At 36.5% G+C, this 20,532-nt stretch overlaps 3 protein-coding genes and 1 pseudogene across 9 annotated transcripts; 3 read left to right on the forward strand and 1 right to left on the reverse strand.

Annotated features, from left to right (window-relative positions):
• Window positions 1-173: 173 nt before the first annotated feature.
• On the reverse strand, window positions 174-2,380 carry LOC103875138 (protein ROOT INITIATION DEFECTIVE 3). The gene is made up of 8 exons (XM_009153611.3): window positions 2,098-2,380; window positions 1,918-2,031; window positions 1,719-1,852; window positions 1,474-1,624; window positions 1,217-1,404; window positions 937-1,064; window positions 605-846; window positions 174-510 (listed from the first exon to the last, which is right to left on the reverse strand). The coding sequence occupies exons 1-8, from the start codon at window positions 2,302-2,304 to the stop codon at window positions 361-363; spliced, it is 1,314 nt and encodes a 437-aa protein (XP_009151859.1). The 5' UTR covers window positions 2,305-2,380; the 3' UTR covers window positions 174-360.
• Window positions 2,381-2,619: 239 nt separating this feature from the next.
• LOC103875118 (plastidial pyruvate kinase 4, chloroplastic) lies at window positions 2,620-9,640 on the forward strand. Of its 5 annotated transcripts, none has more exons than XM_018656792.2 (5): window positions 2,620-6,569; window positions 6,895-6,956; window positions 7,102-7,490; window positions 7,600-9,201; window positions 9,291-9,640. In XM_018656792.2, exons 2-5 carry the CDS (start codon window positions 6,897-6,899, stop codon window positions 9,406-9,408), a joined length of 2,169 nt encoding a protein of 722 aa, XP_018512308.1. In that variant the 5' UTR covers window positions 2,620-6,569; window positions 6,895-6,896; the 3' UTR covers window positions 9,409-9,640. The 5 variants fall into 5 exon arrangements, with proteins under 5 accessions (XP_018512308.1, XP_009151838.1, XP_009151847.1 ...); XM_009153590.3 differs by having other exon boundaries at window positions 2,620-6,563; XM_009153599.3 differs by having other exon boundaries at window positions 2,620-6,498.
• Window positions 9,641-9,989: 349 nt separating this feature from the next.
• Window positions 9,990-19,696, forward strand: LOC103875111 (putative pentatricopeptide repeat-containing protein At3g49142). 3 transcript variants are annotated; one of them, XM_033281305.1, is made up of 7 exons: window positions 9,990-17,216; window positions 17,365-17,511; window positions 17,604-17,785; window positions 17,868-18,299; window positions 18,375-18,729; window positions 18,838-18,855; window positions 18,960-19,696. In XM_033281305.1, the coding sequence occupies exon 1, from the start codon at window positions 14,437-14,439 to the stop codon at window positions 16,495-16,497; it is 2,061 nt and encodes a 686-aa protein (XP_033137196.1). In that variant the 5' UTR covers window positions 9,990-14,436; the 3' UTR covers window positions 16,498-17,216; window positions 17,365-17,511; window positions 17,604-17,785; window positions 17,868-18,299; window positions 18,375-18,729; window positions 18,838-18,855; window positions 18,960-19,696. The 3 variants fall into 3 exon arrangements, with proteins under 3 accessions (XP_033137196.1, XP_033137194.1, XP_033137193.1); XM_033281303.1 differs by having other exon boundaries at window positions 17,868-17,972; window positions 18,071-18,299; window positions 18,375-18,855; XM_033281302.1 differs by having other exon boundaries at window positions 18,375-18,855.
• Window positions 17,059-19,696, forward strand: LOC103875094 (annotated as a pseudogene).
• Window positions 19,697-20,532: the final 836 nt, after the last annotated feature.

Raw genomic sequence — 20,532 nt, forward strand, 5'->3', positions numbered from 1 at the left:
GGCAATGCCCCTAGTAGTTAATAATAATAATTCTCGTAGTTTTGTACTCCAATAAGTATAATCTTGGTTGAACTGATTTTTTGGTATACCATTGATTCATTTTCATAACTTCCATTTTCATTCTCATGTGTTTGACTAAATACGACCGGAAAGTGTTTGCATCAGTCCACGAATACATCGTTAAATACTTGTTTTTAACAAATTTGAAAATTCAAAAAAAGTCTTGTTACACTCCAATTATAATATATGATGCTGTGAAGAGAAATTTGACATTAATAAAACCATACTTGAAATGCTATTCAAAGTAAAATATGTTTCAATATAAAAATGTTTAGAAACAATAACAATAGATCAAAGCTTTTAACTGGAACTGCCGTTTAGCTCTTCCTCCATAACCACCTGGAGCAAGTTCTCATAATTCTTCTGCCATTGATCATTCATCTGTAGAGATTTCTTGTACTCAAGTTTCAATCTTTCCATCTCGATCTCCGTTGCTGCAGAGCCTTGTTGCTGACACCAACCAAGAACAAATAGAGAGTTGTGAAAAACAGAGTTTCCAGAGAAAAAAAGTGTTGGTTTTTATAGAGACAGAGGAGACACAAACCTGAAGTTCTCTAACTTGCTCGTTGATAAGGTCGGCGCTGTGGTAAGAGGAGTAAACAGGAGCATCAGAAAGTGGCGGCGGGTCGACGATAACTATACCATCCATAGTATTGTCTCCTGATCTTTCGTATTTTTCCAAAGGAGGAGGTGGTAATGACGACCCATTTCTTTTCCATGAAGATTGTGCTTTGTTGGAATTACCAACAACCGTTCTTCTAACAACTTGAATGTTGTTCACAGGTCCTGTAAGGCAAAGCAACAAGGGTTAGCTGATAATCATTTTGCATAAGTAGAACTTAAACAGAAGAAGATAGATGCTAAAGAAAAGATTACCTTTTCCATGGCTGAATGTACGAACAAGGCGACGTGATTTGGGATCCCAAACGCAAATCACACCATCTTCTGACCCAGAAATCAAAAGGTTTCCGTCTGCGCAATACGCTAAGCAAGTAACAGCTTTGCTGAAACAAAAAAAAAAAAAAATCTTATGATCAAGAACTACTACAAGCTAATAATGCTCATAAAACATCTCATAAAAACCATACTAGAGGTTGAAAACGACTAGAACATAATCATATGATTTACAAGATGCATTCAAAGAAGCAGACGGTACCCTTGTTCAGATACAGAACCAAGACTTTGTGTGGCATAGTCACTTGAGGAATTCATGGCACCAACGTAAATTTTGCTATCTACACTAGCAGCATAGAAAAAAGAGCCGCCAGGGTCTAATGCAAGTGCATTGATGGCTGCAGGAAAGATGATGTTTCTCAACAATTTCCCCTTGGACAAGCTCCAAACCTAACCAAAGGCCGTGAATAAGAGAAGCGCATTAAACAAAATGCATAATATAGATAATTACTAGAGAACCTTGCAAGTCCCATCTCCTGAAGCAGAAACTATAAAAGCATTGCAGCCACCATAGTCAATGACAATGTCGGTTACAGAAGTTGTATGCTCATTAAAATCGTGTTCATAGAGAGTGCTCCCTTGCTGCTGCCTCTGGAGATCATCAAACAGCCTAACTAACAAGCAAGAGTCAAAACAAAAGGCAGGCAATAATTAATACCTTTATACTACTTTTTTAAAGAAAAAACAGAGGAATAAGGGTTAACCTTAAAAGAGACCAGACTCGAACAGAGCCATCTTCAGACCCGGAAACCAACAAAGAATCGTCTCCAGAGAAGAGCAAGCATGTAACTGAACGGTAATGAGCATGCCACTTCTTAAGCAGCTTCCCACTGGCAACCTAATCTCACCACTAGGCTTCATCACAAATCAAATCAAAAATAAAGGGAGATTTGTTGTCGTTACCTCCCAAAGAAAGATATCACCAGAGGCTCCACCACCAACGATGTAAGTTCCTTCACTGTTAGCTGCAAGAGCCTTTACTGACTCCACAGGGAAGCTCTTCACCTCAACTTGAGGCTACAATCAAAAAAGACCATTTGTATTTTCAATCTCAAAAGAGAGAAACAAATAAGAGGGACGAACCTTATTCCAAGACCAGAAGAAAATCGAGCCAGAGGAACCGGATGCGTTACGGAGCTGAGAGGCGGCGAGGAATTTTTCTCCGACGGCGGCGAGGCCGTGAGCGGGAGAGGCGCACTGCTTGAACCGGAGCTGCTCCGTTCCGGTTTTGATATCCCAGCTTCCGATTCCGCCGTCGATTGACGAGGAAGCAATGACAGAAATCTCCATGCCTATTCAGAGAAAGAGGGAAGATTGATGCTTCTTCTTTTTTGTGTGGGTTTATGATATCGATTAGGGTTTATAAAATCTGTATTTCAATTAGAATAGAATAATAGTTTTGCGGAGTTTAAGCATTTCCAGTAAAAACAAAGGGCTATAATGTAAATGCCAAACAGTTATCATTATACGTTCACACTTCACACTACGCTCTGTTTTCTCCGCGTGTCCTATCCAGGGCGGTGCCCGACTACTATAGGTTGACCCTGACGGGAAAACGGCTTATTCGTGCACAGATTACAAAAGACGAAAAAAATACATATCCAAATTATATTAACATATCAACACATTTCTAAAGTAATTAAGAATTTGAATTGCAAACTTAAACTTATCATAAAATAAGATCAATTTGATGATTTTAATTATTTGAGGCACTTTACAAAAAAATAAAATGATAAGTACTAAAATATAATATTTTAAAAAATAACTCAATACATTTTAGAATATAGTGATATGTGTCAGTTACGACACATGTTTTAGCTATTTATTATGAGTTTATGTATAAAATTCAAATTTTTATTTAGTTTACGAATGTTTTTGCACGTTAATATAGTCTAGGTATGTATTTTTCCGTCTTCGTAGTTTGGTCATGAATAAACTGTTTTCTAGGCCCTGTTATGTATAAATATTTTAAGGACCTTTTTTTTTTACCAAAATGTAGTTAGTTCTACTGGTGTTTCTCCAATTCTAATCTATAAAGAGTTGGGGGTTCGATTCTTTGCTCCATAAATTTTAATGTTTTTTTCAAAATAAGTAACTGAAGGGCCAAAAATATATTTTGTGCTTGAGGGCTCACAAAAGTTAGGCACAGCCTTGATCCTATCTCTGACGTCTGTCCTTGGGAAAGCAATTGTTCCCGAATCAATAAGCTAGGATTCGCGATTTACGTTGAGATGTTCTGAAATGTTCTGCGGATGGTTCGGTAGACGATTGCAGAAAAGTGTTACATAGAATACACAACCATATATAGTGTTGTAACTACAAATGCAAGAACTATAGCACGAACAGAAGCACATTGCTGATATGGATCTCATTCTTGGCAAGCTAGAGAAGAGGATGATGAGGCAGAGAGAAAGAAGTTTATTGTTTCAGCACAGCAAGGGAATTGTGATTGCATTTGAGCTTATAAGTGAATGGAAATAGAAACCGGTTAGGGTGTTGAAGAAGAACTTATTTTGGACTGAGTTCTAAAAAAAAGAGGAACAACTTATGTTGGACTCAACAGTTGGGTATTTAGTTTGGTTTCAGATAAGAACCATCCAGTTTCAAATTTATCAGATAAGTATATTTTATACCCATGTAGGAATTGGTAGTAGTTTGGTTAGATTTTTTAGGAATCATTCTTTTTAATAGTATAAACTAGATTCTGACCGTCTTTTAAAAGGACAGGTATATTTTTGTTTTACATGTTTTTAAAATTTTAATTTTTATATTTGTATTTTTTATAATTATATTTGTGTTAGGCATGAGCATCTTGATCCTCAGGTCAGGTTCGGATCGGATCCAAGACCTTTGAGTCTTGAAAATTTGAACCCATATAAGTATTTATATTGTTTTGGGTCAGTTCTGAATCGGTCTTGTCGGATTCGGGTCGGTTTGGAATGATAATTTTAATACCGATAAAATATTTTAATCTTTAAAACAAAAAAGTAAAGTGGGTCAAAATTATACAATAATTAATTTTCTCTTAAAAAATAATTGCTAAAGAATCAAAAATTTAATCATAAAAAATAAATTTTAATCTCAATATTTTTGGATAATATTGCAAACATGTAACCATTTAAAAAAATTAATATCAAAATTTTTTTGTGTAGCCCCTTCCCCTTTCAACCTATTTGTTTAAATTTGAATGCACCATTGTTATTTAGGTTCATGAAATATTTGACAGAAAACAATTTAATATTAATTGAAAATTGTACCATGATCAAATAATTTTGAAGACTGTAAAATTGACCCGTGCTTAGCACGGGCGTTAAGCATGGGCATTGATACTAGTATATTGATAAAGTGAAAAATTATAAGTTAGTCGAAATAGGCCAGTGGTAAATTAGGTGTACGCTTACATTCATAACCCAAATGTGAACATCATGTGTGCCACTTACTGTATAATTCCAGATTTTTAGACATGGATATCAGTTAAATTGGATGATTAATCGATTCTAAGTAAAACCAGAACCAAACCAATAGCCACAATTCCTCACAATAAGCACTGATGGATACAAAGCTTAAATCCGAAATAAGATCCCAAAGGCTCATTTTGAATTGGTTCTAGATCTGCTAATTGATTCTACTTTTAAGACCATGTACAATAAACCAGTTGAAACATTTATTCAACTATTGAATAAAACAATGGTAGTGTTAAAAAAAAAATACATGGATTAGTTTTAGTTGAACAGATTCAATTAATAAAAAAGCATGAAAATGAGATCTACATGAAAGATATTGGACTAATCAAACTCAATCAGTGTCTTTCACGCTCTCAGAAAGAGAGTGAGGAGTTGGAAATTATATTTCTTTTAAACATATATTTTTTAAAAATTCTAATTGGTTGTTAAATTTATTAAGATTCTTTTTACTCTATTTGTTTCAAATGAATTATTTTGTAGTTAATATTCTTGTTAAAAAGTTGTTTACATCATAATTCATCATTTTCTTCATCTATAAAAAGATATTTTGTTTATTTAATTTGGACACATAAATTTTTAATAATTAAAAATTAAATGATGATGAAAAAAATATGATGTAGATTTTAAAAATGTAAAAATAGTATGTTGAATAATAAAACCATTGGCTAATATTCATGCCTAAACTTACGGGTATGTGGAGATTGCCATAACGCGATGAAATATATAGCAACGGTCTCTCGAAGAGAGATTTGAATCGTTTTTATCATTATAAAGATGGTAAATAGTTCATTTAATGACTATTGGCTGTCTTGAAAACAATCAATAGAAAATCTAAGGTATTGCAATGGACTAATAATCACACCATCTATATTTGCTTACCTTTGAATTGATTCATCCTTGCACTTAAAGAAAGAGAGATTAGGATGGAGAGATCAAGACATGGAAGAAAACAGTTGAGCTTTATCTCTCGTCTATTCTCTCTAAAAGTTAAAGCTTGTTAAACAGTGTTCTCTCCCGCGGCTGGTGGCGTGTGAGCGCGCGTGCCGCCACTGAAGATCTCTCCCTACCCTTAAATCTATGGTTTTCTTTTGCTGCTGCTCGATCTCCAACGCCCTTTCCAATATGCTTGTGGTTCTGGTTTTAGGGTTTTTCTCGGGCGTGTCTCTCCTCGCAAAGGGTTCGTCTCAGGAGTTGATTCTGCTTACTCTGGCATTGTGGCAAGGTCGTCAGTGTGCTAGTTTATGGTAGCAGTCGGCTCTTAGGGTTATGAGAGAATCAATTTCTTTTTCGATCTTTTTGGGTTCTTCGTGATTGAAGGTGGTAAAGGATGGTTTTGTCGTCCTAGCTCAGTGGCGAAGATTTGTCTCGTCGGGATGGTGGTTATGTCGATTCCATGGATTCGTTCTACGGATGTTCTTTGGTGTTGGCGAGGACCTCTTCTTATTCTCTGGAATCAGGGGATCACCAAGATGCAAGTCTCATGGTGTTTGTTTTTGAATTGGGTTAACAAAAATTTAAACTTAAAAAAAAAAACAAGAACTGAATTGTTTTCTGATTTTTGAACGACAGAATTATATCGGTTTAAGTAAAGAAAAAACCCTTAAATATTTCGGCTATTTGATAAGGGCCTAACGTGAAAACTTTACACAATTATAATTACCCAATGGAGAACCTTCTAGAGACTTGTTATGAAACGGACCTGTTATACCGTCGATAGAGAAAACGCCGTCGTCTCGGATGGACCTTTCAGACTCCGGGTCAGTAGATACCGAGAGATGTGGGTCTTGTAGAATCTGGCACGCGCAAGCCACACTCCCTTTTTATCCTTAACCACATACTTTTTTTTTCTTTCTAAATCGTCATCCTTGTTCTTCGTTTCGTGAGAGTCTACAAATCTGAGTTGTCCGCTTCTTCATCATTTCTCTAGAAGACGAGCGAAAATATTATCTAGATTAACCTAACCGCCTTCTCCTCCATAATACAAAGGTGCTTCTCTCATCCGCTGATCATCATCTCTTCCGTTGAGTGTTTTCTTGTGACTATTCTCCGACAATTAGTTTCCATTACATCGAAAAATCCGACCAGGTTGCGGTTGATATCAAACTCGAGAAATATTCTCAGACTGTCGTATGGGTTATGCGCCTATAATATAATAATCAAAGAAAAGGAAATATTCCTTAATTTCATATTTCTATATTGTGTCAGCTTTGAATCTTTTTGGTTCTGTAAGATTGTTCACAAGAAACCCTAGACAAATCTCTTTTCGATTTTTCTATTCATCTAAATTCGTAACACGTAGGTTTTCATTGACGGTATCTGCTTGGTTCTGTGTTCTACTAGTTTAATCTCCTCTCAGTTTTTTTTTTTTTTTATAATCTCGAGATTGGTCAGTTTTGTTATATGTTTTTTGTGACAGATATGACTTCGTATATGAGTTCTGCTCCTTCAGTCACAAATTTCTGGACAACACCTAACAACGTGAGAGTTACATCTCTCATGTCAAAGCTCATAATTATATTTTTCTTGTCTATAGCTTTTAAGTCACTTTCATATTACCTTCTCTTGTGCTAATATCTGTTTGTGAATTTTCTTTCACTCTTTTATGTTTCGTTTCGTTTCACAGGTGATCCAATTAGCTGGTATGGTATCCACTGAATCATACCACTTGTTGAGTGGGAAGAAGACTCTTATCTTCTCCCTCAGGCCTACCAAGAGTTTTCCACTATCACTTACTCAGATGAAGATCAGAGTTCCGAGAACCTTAGCTTTTGCCTCAGCGAAAGGGAAAGGCAAAGCTGAAAGCGGAGTGGAGGCGGCTATCGTTGGTGATAATAATACCTCCACAGAACGTAACTGGAGTTTCGACTTTCCAGAGTCCAAAGCTGAGTTTTGTCTTGTAGACTCAGAGGCATGCCAAAACCTGTCTAGTGTTCTTGAAAAACTCAATGCTCTTCGCTCACATCTACTAGCAGCAGAGAAGTGGAACGCTTCTAGACTTCAGTCATGTGACAGGTCCGTTTGACATTTTCTGCATTGTTATCAAGGCAACATCTATCTCTCTGCATTGCTTATTATTTGGCTTTTGCTATGTTGCCTGATTCCTAATACTCTTTTGTTGCAGCAAATATCTAGAATGTGCTACAAACTTAATCCATTATATGGCTTTGAGGTCATTGGACACTGAGCAGCTCAACAGCTATCTTGCTTCTCTTAGTCTGTCAAGTTTAGACAACAACAACAAACTGTCTGTTCTCTCCAACCTTGACGCAACCATTAATCTGTTGATGAAGTCTCCCATGGAATCTTGGAAGCAGCAGAAGGGTAATAAGATTATTCAGAAGAATGATAAAGGAAGGGTATTATCATCATATAAAGAGTCATTACTTGGTAAGCTTCGTGAGGGGAAAAGAACTCATATCATGGTAACCGTTGGTAAAGAAGCAACCGAGAGTGAAACTTTTATAACAGACATTCTTAAAGCTGGCGCTTCGGTTATCCGTATTAACTGTGCACATGGAGACCCCACCATTTGGGGTGAGATCATCAAAAGGGTAAGAAGAGCCTCTCAGATGCTTGAGATGCCATGCCGCGTTCTTATGGATTTAGCTGGACCAAAACTGAGAACTGGCACCTTAAAACCTGGTCCATGCGTGATGAAAGTTTCACCCAAGAAAGATGCTTACGGAAACGTGGCTTCTCCTGCTATTGTATGGCTCTCTGTAACAGGAACAGAACCTCCTCCTCACCTTTCCCCTGACGCTACTATGTTCGTACAAGACCATGAGTTTCTTGCTGGTCTCCAAATTGGTGATTCTGTAAGACTATATGACGCTAGAGGGAAAAAGAAAAAGCTTAGGATCTCAAAAGAGTTTGATGTTTTCTCCAGTACTGGATTTGTGGCTGAATGTTTTGACACTGCTTATGTTGAGTCTGGAACTGAGTTATGCGTTAAGGGAAATAGAGGGAGACGTTTGTTTGGTGAAGTAGTGGATGTTCCTCCCAAGGAATCTTTTGTAAGGCTCAGAGTGGGTGATTTGCTAGTCATAACCAGAGAAGGATCCTTTGATGAACCTTCTGTAACTGTTCCAGGAGCTCATAGGCTAACTTGTCCTTCAGGTTACTTGTTTGATTCGGTCAAGCCAGGGGAAACCATTGGTTTTGATGACGGCAAAATCTGGGGAACAATCAAAGGAGCTAGCCCTGCAGAGGTGATTGTCTCCATCACTCATGCTGGTCCAAAAGGTACAAAACTAGGATCAGAGAAGTCTATAAACATTCCTCAGAGTGACATCCGTTTCAAAGGCCTGACTTCAAAAGATATCAAAGATCTTGAGTATGTAGCTTCACATGCTGACATGGTTGGCATTTCATTCATACGTGATGTCCAAGATATTACAGTTCTTCGACAAGAGCTCAAGAAAAGGAAACTTAATGATCAGCTTGGTGTTGTTCTCAAGATTGAAACGGAAAGTGGGTTTGAGAATCTGCCCTTGATTCTACTAGAGGCGATGAAGTGTTTGAATCCTTTGGGAGTTATGATAGCTCGAGGTGATCTTGCGGTTGAATGTGGATGGGAGAGATTAGCTAATATACAGGAAGAGATTATGGCTATCTGCAAAATTGCTCGAGTGCCGGTGATTTTGGCGACTCAGGTTCTTGAATCACTTGTCAAATCAGGTGTTCCAACTCGAGCTGAGATCACAGATGCTGCTAGTGGCAGAAGGTGAGAACCTTTTCACCGAAACTAAAAAATAAAACATGATCTTGCTAAATCTTTCTTTGTCTAACTATGGAGTTTGGATATTTTTGCAGAGCGAGCTGTGTGATGTTGAACAAAGGCAAACATATCACTGAAGCTGTTTCGATGTTGGACACTATCCTCCATACCAAGCTTACCTATAAGAAGCTGGACTCTGGAAATCTACATTGATGTGCTTATTACTAGAAAGAGAACTTGTAGTTTGGTAGGCCAGTCCATGAACTGGGTGCGTCCGGTTAAGTCCTAGTTGAACATTGCGTCTTCTGCACTGGAACCCGTCGCCTTGGAGTCTTTAGCTGTTATTCTATTCGTATAGTTCTAAAAGAAAGAGATTTTAGTGGGAATCTAATATGTTTTTAGGTTATAAAACAATCATTAGTAATATCAAAAGCTTTGCCCTCTAGTTCGCTTTAGTTTCCCCCCTTTCTCCTACAATGAATCCATCCATATTCGTGTTTTTCAAACTATAAACAAATCGGTTAAAACCCGTGCCTTGCGCAGGATGAATGTTGTATATTTAAAATATTTTTACGAATTTTATGTTTTTTATATATTATAAAATAATATATATATTGGATATATAAAAAGTTAGTACCATTACCTATATAATTAAATTGGTGCGGATACGTAAATAAATTTTATTAATCCAAACAATTATTTTTTATATTTTCTATTGCATATAATTAAATTTAAATAATATATACATAGATATAGAGTATATTTTTAATATTCATATATGTTAAATGATGCATTCTACTCATTTGTTTTTTTTTTTGATGATTTGTGTATTTTTATAACAAAATCTTTAAATCACTGATAACAAAATTTCATTGTGTGATGTTTAAAAGTTATAGTAATTTATAATTTTAAAATCATTCAATGAAATTTTTAAAATTTAAATATTAAGTTGTCAGTATTGGATCAAAACTTTTATCAAAAAAAAATTGTTCAAAAGCAAATTTCAAAATTAAAATATTTATGTATTTTCTATGGTATATAGTTTAATTTAATATATATATATATATATATATATCTTTTAATCTTGATACTTATTAAATGACACTTCCTACTTATATGATTTTGTAATCATTTGTTTCTTGTCATAAAAAACAACTTAAACTATGGATCACAAAATTTTTAATGTGAGTTTAAAAAAAAATCTAAATAATATTTAGGGAAAAATCTAAATTTTTATTGTATGGTTAATGTGATTGTTTAATTTATTTTAATAATTTAAAGTTAAACAAAAATGATAGAGGGTGCACTAATTTGTATCAAAAATTTATTATTTCAAATCATTAATTGATCATATATACTTTAACCACATTAGGAAATTCCGTAATTTTTATTTAAGGTAATTACTGAGAACAATTAATAATTAATTTATAGTAACAATTAATAATTAATTTATAGTTAGTTTAATAAAAAGATTATTATATATTTAGATGTACCAACATATTTCTCTAATGATTTTAAGAATCATTGTGGTGATGACAAGAGGCTACCTAAAAATTTGTAATTCTGCTCTTTTAATATATAGGGGATTATCTCAATCAATATTTCGACATGTTTATTAGGAGTGGGCACTTCGGTTATTTTATTAGTTTGGGTTCGCTTTGGTTTGGTTAATTTGGTTCTAGAATTTTCCAACTGAAGTAAACCATAATTAGTTTAGTTTGGATCGGTTTCAGTTCGGTTTGTATTCGATTTGGTTTGTGTTTGTATTCGGTTTAATTGGGTTTCCTTGGTTTAATTCTTTTAAGATACATCTATACTATTAAAGCAGAATCCTAGTAGCGATTTTGCTCTTGGTTTTTGGAGTTATTTACAATGCTATGTCATTCCCTTATTTAGATTTTTAAAAAATTAATTTTGACCAAATATTAAACACACTTATTCCCATATATATACTATATTCTCTCCTCTGTTTAAGAAATATTCCAAACAAAAAAAATTAAACACTCTAATAACTAAATCTCTCATATTCGACTGGAATATAAAATTTTTGTTGCTTAATATATATTCTACCGGAAGTACTCAATGAAAGTTGCCGGTGTGTTTAGAAGCGGTCGGAGTGAATGTGGTGGTAACTTAAATTTATGCGAGAATCTTTTTCAGAAAGTCTGTGTCTACTACCTGCGAGATATATTTATTGGATTCAGAGGTTAGGGTTTGTGATGAGTGTAAGACGAGGGATGTTGCGACGGTGGAGTTTAAGGAAGGGATAGTGTTTTAATTATTCATACAATGGGGAAAAAGGATAGGCTGAAGGCTATTGGTAACGCTGGACGGGTGACTGATGTCAGAGGTATTTTTGCATATGCTAGAGAAGCAGGAATGATTCCATCACTAGCTGCTCGATTTTCCAATGTATGATTTGTAAGACCGAACTTTGTGATTTTGTTATGTATAGGTTGATTCAAAGCTTAGTCCTTTGCTTGTGTTAGGTGACAGTTGTTGTGAAAAGATTCTGGTTTTGTGTGAGTAGTTACTTGGTGTACAACATAGTCAACCTAAACATATGGTAGATATTTGTTCGTGTTTTGATGTTTTTTTTTATGACAAACAAATGTCATATATATTTGAATGTCTAATAGTATAAACACAATATTCATCCTGTTCGAATTGGAATTTTTTAAACCAAACTATCTGATAATAGACTTTTGTTTAGTTTGGATCGGTTTCGGTTTGGTTCGGTTCGGTTTGTTCAAATTGGAAATTCTTTAAACCAAACTATTTGATAATAGACTTTTGTTTAGTTTGGATCAGTTTCGGTTCGGCTGGTTCGGTTCGGTTTTCTTGCCCATCCCTAGTTTATTGTCTCGGACTAGTCTTGCAACACGCCTCATTATCCACTGTAAAAACATGGCTTGGTCAAAGCCATTGGCGATGGTTCTGAAACTAATGTGTGGGCAATACAACTGAATAGTTTATACAACACCTAGTGGAGCACACTGATGTACGAGACAAGGGTTGGAAGATTCCTCTCTAACTTCTGATCTGTAACTAGAACTCTTTTTTTGTTGCCGACGAGGAAAGTTGATAGGTTTTTTCTATCTTCTTGAGCATACGCTCATTCTTTCTCTTATATACGCTAATTCTTTCAAAGGCATATTTGATAGCTTCAAACGCTTGTTCTTATATTTATCATACGAAGAAATATCGATCGTCAAAATGGCATAACTATCTCTTTCTCTTTACTAGGAACTGCTTGCCCAGTCATAAAAATTCCATCCAGTAGAACAGAAGAATTATAAATCTCCAAAATAATTGATAGGAATACCGCAAATAGCGCCATTGCAACACCCATCAAAGGGGAGAAGAAAGGCTGGAATGCCGCCAGACATCTATTATTGAATTCACCTGACCCGATAGTATCAATTTTGGTAATGTCCATCCAGTGCCAAAGTCACTGAATGAGTAAGTTACCAATCTCTAAAACGGACTATGTACTTTATCTGCTGGGTTACGGGAGCATTTTACTAGAGGTTTAGATTGTATCAATCTACCCTTGTGTGATTCATGTTGAATCATATATTGCGGGGTCAAAAAGCCTTCAACAAGACCATCTGCTATTGAATCAGCTGCTATAGACTTAGCTAAAGAATGTCTTGCACGAGATTCAATGTTATGGGCTTGATTGCGATCACATTTTTCTCGTAGTTGATGAGCTGCCAACCACCTCAGTACAATCAAAACGGTATGGTTGATCTAAAATTGAAGGTGTCTGACTTGATTAAATGCTGATACTGGCAGATGGAATGTGAGTTGCATCAACCAACCCTTCACATGAGAAGATGCAAAGAGAATCCTTAAGGGCATCTCCAACCTCACTCTATTTTTCACTCTAAAATAGAGTTTAGAGTAAAAATGATCCAATGGTACTTTATATCTCACTCTAAAATAGAGTGAAAAATAAGTTTATCACTCTATTTTTTACTTTAAAATAGAGTACCATTGGAGCAAACTCAAACTCTATTATAAAGTTACTCTATTTTAGAATAAAAAATAGAGTAAACCATTGGAGATGGTCTAAGACCCATTTATCACGAAGAGCACATGTTACATATACAAACGAAGGGATTTTATACTATTTGAAATGGTTACATGTTTCTCAATTCTTTTCAAGACATTCATTCCCCTCTGGCTAGAGTAATGACTCTTATTCGGAGAAAACTATGGTGGGATCTATGGATGATAAAGTCATCTCCAAATTAAGACCCCATTCCCATGGAATTCAAATTGATGTTTTCTCCCCTTCCTGTGTTTCAGAAACTGTTTGTCATGTTTTATTCACATGTCAAACTGCAAAAGAAACATGCAAGACTCCGATGTACCGGCTCCTAGATCAGGTTTCTCCTCTAACTCGGTCTTTAAAAATCTTGTGCGGCAAGAACACATTGATTGATGAGAAAGCGCCCAAAACAATACCTTGGATCCTCTAGCATAATTCCTTCTTCGTTTGAGCAAGAGGTGGGAAAACGAACTCTTAGCACTCTGAAATGCAGTGTTGGTAGTGTTAAGAGTTCTTGCCTAGTGCATTTAATATTTCAATCATATTTCAATGTTGTTTAATATTTAAAATGAGTTTAAATTGAATTTAAACAAATTTGGGCAGGTGTTCAGAGAAAAAAAACAGATTTGGGCCAATACTTAAATTGCTTATAAATGAGCGGGCTTAGGTGTCTAGTTGGATGATGGGTGTTATTGGGTATGGGTGCTGTTGGGTGTGGATTAAACATGGATGTGAGTGTTTTGAACCCAGAAAAAAAAACGCCCAGTTGGACATACCCATTTGGGTGTGGTCCAACCCAACTGACATGCCTAGTTGGTACATCATTGGTCCACCCTGAGAGGAGCAGCAGAGTTTCTTGGATTCTTTCAAAACATCAGGGGAAGAGCGTGGTCTTTGAGCCTTTCTTTACTATTATTGCATGCAGAGCTCTCCTGTCTCCAATGTTCCATAATCTTGTTTCCAAGTTCTTCAGTCTCCTTCCGTCTTTCAAAAACTAGAGTTGTTATGCAAGACTTATTAAGCACGCAATGGTTGGGCCCACGTTACAAGAAACCCCAACGGCCCTTATTTGTCTAATCCGGTTAAATTAGCTTTAGACGGTTCATTTATTACCGGTTAACCCACACTTTGTCACCACCGCTTCTGTCTAGACGACTTGATGAGGAAGCACGATTTGAAAGCTCATGAAACGCATTAATGTCGGTCTTCGTCTCCGCCACTTTCCGGAACTCAAAAAATTTCACACCCAAAAAGTTGCTTTTTCTCCAACCAAACCGGAATTCGAACCGAAATCTACATCTGTTCATGACACCTTGCTGGGTCAGGTACTGGACACTAACCCAGATTACAAAACCCTGAGAACAGTCCACTCCAGAATCATTCTTCAAAATCGACGCTGCGACTCGGCTCTAGGCGTTAAACTCATTAAATCGTATGCAGCTCTAAAAGATGTGGTGTCAGCACGCAAGGTGTTCGACGAAATTCCTGAGAGAAACGTTATCATCCTTAACGTCATGATCAGAAGCTATGTGAATAACGGGTTTTACCGCGAAGGTATCCAAGTGTTTGGGACGATGTGTGGCTTTGATGTTAGACCCGACCATTACACTTTCCCTTGTGTTCTAAAGGCCTGTTCTTGCTCTGGGAATATTGTCATTGGCAAGAAGATCCATGGGTCCGCTACAAGAGTCGGGCTCTCTTCTACTTTGTTTACTGGGAATGGTTTAGTTTCTATGTATGGAAAGTGTGGATTTTTATCTGAAGCAAGGCTTGTGCTCGACGACATGTCAAGGAGAGATGTGGTCTCTTGGAACTCGTTAGTTGCTGGGTATGCGCAGAACCAGAGATTTGATGATGCTTTAGAGGTTTGTAGAGAGATGGAATCTGTTAAGATAAGCCACGACGCTGGCACGATGGCTAGTCTGTTACCAGCAGTTACCAATACAACAAGGGATAATGTTATGTATGTTAGAGATATGTTTTTGAAGATGGGGAAGAAGAGTTTGGTTTCATGGAATGTGATGATAGGTGTGTATATGAAAAACGCAATGCCTCTTGAAGCCGTGGAGTTGTATTCTCGAATGATGGAAGCTGACGGGATCGAACCTGATTCAGTCTCAGTCACAAGTGTGTTGCCTGCTTGTGGAGATACATCTGCTCTGTCTCTTGGTAAGAAAATCCATGGGTACGTCGAGAGGAAGAAGCTGATACCAAATCTGTTGGTAGAGAACGCATTGATTGACATGTATGCAAAATGTGGATGTCTAGACAGAGCAAGAGATGTGTTTGAGAATATGAAATCTCGTGACGTTGTGTCTTGGACAGCTATGATCTCAGCTTATGGGGTCAGCGGAAAAGGCCGTGACGCTGTGGCATTGTTTTCTAAAATGCAAGACTCGGGTCTCGTCCCTGATTCAATTGCGTTTGTCACAACGCTAGCTGCTTGTAGCCACGCGGGGTTGCTAGAAGAAGGTCGGAGTTATTTCAAACTCATGACAGATCATTACAAGATCACTCCTAGGTTAGAGCATTTAGCTTGTATGGTGGATATTCTTGGCCGAGCAGGGAAAGTGAAAGAAGCTTATAGCTTTATACAAGAGATGTCGATGGAACCAAACGAGAGAGTTTGGGGAGCGTTATTAGGAGCTTGTCGGGTGCATTCTGATACAGACATCGGTCTGCTAGCAGCCGATAAGCTATTTCAGTTAGCACCAGAGCAATCTGGCTACTACGTGTTGCTTTCTAACATCTACGCAAAGGCTGGAAGATGGGAAGAGGTAACAAAGGTCAGAGACATAATGAAGAGCAAAGGGTTAAAGAAGAATCCTGGAGCGAGCAACGTGGAGGTCAATGGAGACATTCACACATTCTTAGTAGGCGACAGGTCACACCCGCAATCCGATGAGATTTACAGAGAGCTGGATGTTCTAGTGACGAAAATGAAAGAGATAGGGTATGTTCCTGATTCGGAATCGGCGCTTCACGATGTGGAAGAAGAAGATAAAGAGACGCATTTGGCTGTTCATAGTGAGAAGTTAGCAATTGTGTTTGCTCTGATGAACACAGAGGAAGGAGAAGAAGATAACAATGCCATAAGAATAACGAAGAACCTTAGGATCTGTGGAGATTGTCATGTTGCAGCAAAGCTTATCTCTCAGATAACTTCACGCGAGATCATCATCCGAGACACTAATAGGTTTCATGTGTTCCGGTTTGGTGTTTGCTCTTGTGGTGACTATTGGTGAAATTAATGTTATAGTTGACCAAAAAAAAATGTTAAAAAATACTCCCTCTGTTTTTTAAAGATGCATATTCTATACTTTTCACATATATTAAGAAAACTTATTAAATATGCATTGTTTTTTGTGAATTCATAATTTTTAGCTAATAAAAATTCAATAAACACTATTAATTTTTTTAAAACTTATAATTTTTCATAACATCATACATTGAAAAAGTAAAAAATGTATTTTTTTGAAATAATTTTTTTTTCCAGAACATACATCTTTTAGGAACGGAACAAGTATAAAACACAGCATGTTAATGAGAATGAAAGTACACCTTTTCGGACAGCTTTATAATATGTCTTACTAGGATGCGTACGAAGTAAAAATTTATGTAGAACTATTTATGGTTACAATTTATTATCAATACAATAAGTAAAAGGAAGATATCCTCAATAGCTGGGATGTCCATGTCGGCAATTAAAATCAACCAATAGGGTTGGTTCTTTCTTCCACGTCAACACGAGTTTGGGCTGATTTGGGCTGTCAATTTTTTTTAACCGTAAAAAGGAAAAAAAAAACATGTGGGTCGTGAGCCATCGAAAGTTTAACTTCTCTTCGTTTCATCTCTTTGCATTCCCTGTTGTTCATGTATCTTTCGGCAATTAGTGTTATGAACATTTGATTACGAGAAAACTTCCATGAATAATTCTATATACCTGTATATTTCCTCCAAAACGGTATTTGATCGATCTAATCCCCTTCTCCTTTTTTTGAGCAACTATTCCCTTTTTCCTTAACCCTAGGATCATCATAATAACTGAAAATTTAGATCGTATGGTTGTTTCTGATCGATTCAAATCCGTAATTATGTTTTTGAATCAACAGGTGGTCCTGTCGTGGAAGCAAACAACCGTTGTGCTCTTGGCTACATCGTAAACATTGCTTCTCTTCCCCCGGAGTCGAAGCAGAAAAGTTGAATCGCCCCTTGAACCGTGACTTCGTGCCCAGTAGCTTGAAAACGCTAACAAAAAGGTTCTATTTCTCTTCTTCTTTTTTTGCAAAATTTTTTTTCGAGACTACATATGATTATTGAATCTCTCCCTCTTTGTCTTATCACTAAACAGAAATCAATGTAGCCAAGAAACCAGAAGCGGTTCAAAAGAAAGCAAGAGCTGTTGTTAAGCCGCAAGTGATTTTGATCAGTCCAGACACAGACGTGGTTGCTAAAGCTAAACAGGATCAGAGACACGATGTTGCATCCAAGAAGAAAGTTACTTACTCTTCCATTCTCAATGCTCGAAGCAAGGTAAGAGTTTCTTTGGTTTTTCAAAATCGGCATTTGAATATGCTTTTTGTGATTGATTGGTTGGTTACATACTTGACTTTAGGCTGCTGCTTCCAGAACTCTTGATATTGATTCCACAGACAAAGACAATGACCTTGGTGCTGTGGAGTATGTTGAGGACATGTACGCTTTCTACAAAGAGGTTGAGGTACTTAGATACGTTTTAATGTTTATTCTAATATGCTTTATGGATACGTTTTAATGTTTCTGTTTTGTTTCCTGTTGCGGAATGAGAGCAAGCCTCAGATGTATATGCAGACACATATTGAGATCAACGAAAGATGAGATCGATTCTTCTAGACTGGCTTATAGACGTTCATGTCAAGTTTGATCTGTCTCCTGAGACGCTTTACCTCACCATCAACATAATTGATCGGTTCCTGTCTCTAAAAACTATTCCGAGAGAGAGTTACAGCTTCTAGGCGTTAGTGCTTTGCTCATAGCCTCTAAATACGAAGAAATCTGGCCTCCTCAGGTATATGATGTAACACACATATCATAATGCTTACAAGATTATTATCAGGTAGAGCTGATTTTGTGGTGTGAACAGGTCAATGATTTGTTATACATCACAGACAACTCTTACCAGAGCAAGCAAATTCTCTTGATGGAGAAAACCATTATGGGAAGTCTGGAGTGGTACTTGACAGTTCCAACACAGTATGTGTTCCTTGCGAGGTCCATCAAAGCTGCCAATCCAGACCCGGAGATGGAGAACAAGGTTCACTTCTTAGCTGAGTTGGGTCTGATGCATACACTTTGAAGTTATTTATTCAAAGTGTTTTGAGGCTAAGAAGGCTCAAATTTTATAACTCTTCGTCCTCGTCTCTCATCTGAAAATTTTGTATCAGTTTGTCTGATGCACAGAGAGGTCATGCTTTAGCTATAGAACCTCATGCTCCGAGGTTAGCTACACTTAGAATATACGTATGTCCATGCCATATATTGTTGGTTACTTCTGAAAAGTCTATTTTGTTCTTCTCCTTTCATGGCTCAATAAACATAATGCTCAGCTTTTGTCCTCTCCACAGGTAACCCTCCCTCAGTTTTCTTCCATCCACACAAACATAATTGTTTTTTTTTTTGAAATACAAACATAATTGTTGTTACTCAAGATAATTTTTTTTATTTGCAGGTGATGCAAGCAAGGGCATTGTGGATGAAAGAGCTTCCGAATCAAAACACTTCCACAGACACAGGCTATGGAGATATTCTTAAGGAAGATATTACACCATCAACTTCGAGTTACTACAACCATGCTTCCCCTGAGTTTCTCTCTCCAAGAATATATGCCTTTGAACCTCCTTCAATCATGTATCGCGATTTCGGGAAACGGCAGATCGCAGGTCTGAAAATGCATAGTTCATTGATAAAGCTGTTATCTAGGAACAACCAATCCGGAAGAACGAGAAAAGTGGTGCAAGCCTAAGCCTAACACCCAATGATGATGATGATGGTGATTGGCTAGAAGAAGAAGATGATGCTCATGATTGGGCTCCAGTGTTCACAGGGAATGAGGATGATGTTTCTTTCAGTGAACTCGAAAGTGACGACGAATAAGTAGCTTAGCACTCAAGTCTAAGATTACCTCAAAGGGCACAGACCAAAAAGGAACATGAAAAATCATCTCAGGTCGTAACGAAACTGGCTTGTGCTTTGTCTTACATCAATGGAGCTGAATGTAAAAGGATATGTACCGAGTCAAAGCGTGAGTTTTTTGGATAGAGTTTGATTGTTTGTCAAATGAAATAAAAGAAGGCTTTGAAACATGTACAGAAAATTTATTCAATCACTTCAATTGCATTTGTAATGTTTTTCTTTATCACCAGTGTAAGAAAATATTGGAAGCAGTGATATACTATGTGAAACGTATTTAGAGTCTGATGCTACTTGATTACATATCTCAATTACCATTGACAAAGATCAATTTGCAGATGTTACAAAATGGTTGACGTAATATTTAGAATCGTCGTTACAAAATGGAAAACATGTTATTTACATGATACACCATAGATATAAGTCCACTTGGTGTTCGCAATCGTCAATTCTATTTCCAGTTAAAAGAATTTTAGACATTATACATTTCCACTGATATGAATTTATAAATCTCTCACTCTTTTTCTTCTTATACATCTCTTCATTCTTATTCTTCTTCACTACACCTCCATCAACATTTTGAACTATAACTACACAAGTGCTTCTAACATCCCCGCGCAAGCGCGGGGCTCTGCCACTAGTATGACTAACGGTCCAATATAATTATTTCTCAGTCTTATATATTCAAAAATTTTAAATACAGGTTTGAACTAAGGCTGAAACGTTACACAAAAAAAAAAGCTAAGGCTGAAACATTTACAGAATAGGCTAAAAAAATTGCAGAAATTTGAAAAGGCCCGAAGAACAATTGGATTTACTAGAACACTAACTACCTTATCGGTTGTTTGATTTAATGATGGGCTTTGGATAAGTTGTTAATCCAGTATATAGAGAACATTAAACATAATCAAATCTAAAATTTTAATACCAAAACCTTTTCATTTTTCAGTTACATTTTAATACTCCAACTAATTATTTTACTTATTTTAGTACACAAAATTTTAAAACTATGTCAATTTTAATACCAAGCTTTGCTTATATTTTTATAAAAATAATCTCTAAAATATACAAAAAGCTCAGAAAATTCTAATCTTATTTGTGTTTGAAAAATA

The sequence above is a fragment of the Brassica rapa genome, chromosome A01, assembly GCF_000309985.2.
Source record: "Brassica rapa cultivar Chiifu-401-42 chromosome A01, CAAS_Brap_v3.01, whole genome shotgun sequence".
Classification (NCBI taxonomy): domain Eukaryota; kingdom Viridiplantae; phylum Streptophyta; class Magnoliopsida; order Brassicales; family Brassicaceae; genus Brassica; species Brassica rapa.

Excerpts from the sequence above, each read along its gene's own strand:
- LOC103875138 (XM_009153611.3), bottom strand. The coding sequence starts at position 2,304 with ATGGAGATTTCTGTCATTGCTTCCTCGTCAATCGACGGCGGAATCGGA. Across the intron at positions 1,625-1,718 it reads CGAGTCTGGTCTCTTTTAAG|GCTGTTTGATGATCTCCAGA; the intron begins GTTAACCCTTAT and ends CTTGTTAGTTAG. Across the intron at positions 847-936 it reads TACATTCAGCCATGGAAAAG|GACCTGTGAACAACATTCAA; the intron begins GTAATCTTTTCT and ends TTTGCCTTACAG.
- LOC103875118 (XM_018656792.2), top strand. The coding sequence starts at position 6,897 with ATGACTTCGTATATGAGTTCTGCTCCTTCAGTCACAAATTTCTGGACA. Across the intron at positions 6,957-7,101 it reads TCTGGACAACACCTAACAAC|GTGATCCAATTAGCTGGTAT; the intron begins GTGAGAGTTACA and ends TTCGTTTCACAG. Across the intron at positions 7,491-7,599 it reads AGACTTCAGTCATGTGACAG|CAAATATCTAGAATGTGCTA; the intron begins GTCCGTTTGACA and ends CTTTTGTTGCAG.
- LOC103875111 (XM_033281302.1), top strand. The coding sequence starts at position 14,437 with ATGAAACGCATTAATGTCGGTCTTCGTCTCCGCCACTTTCCGGAACTC.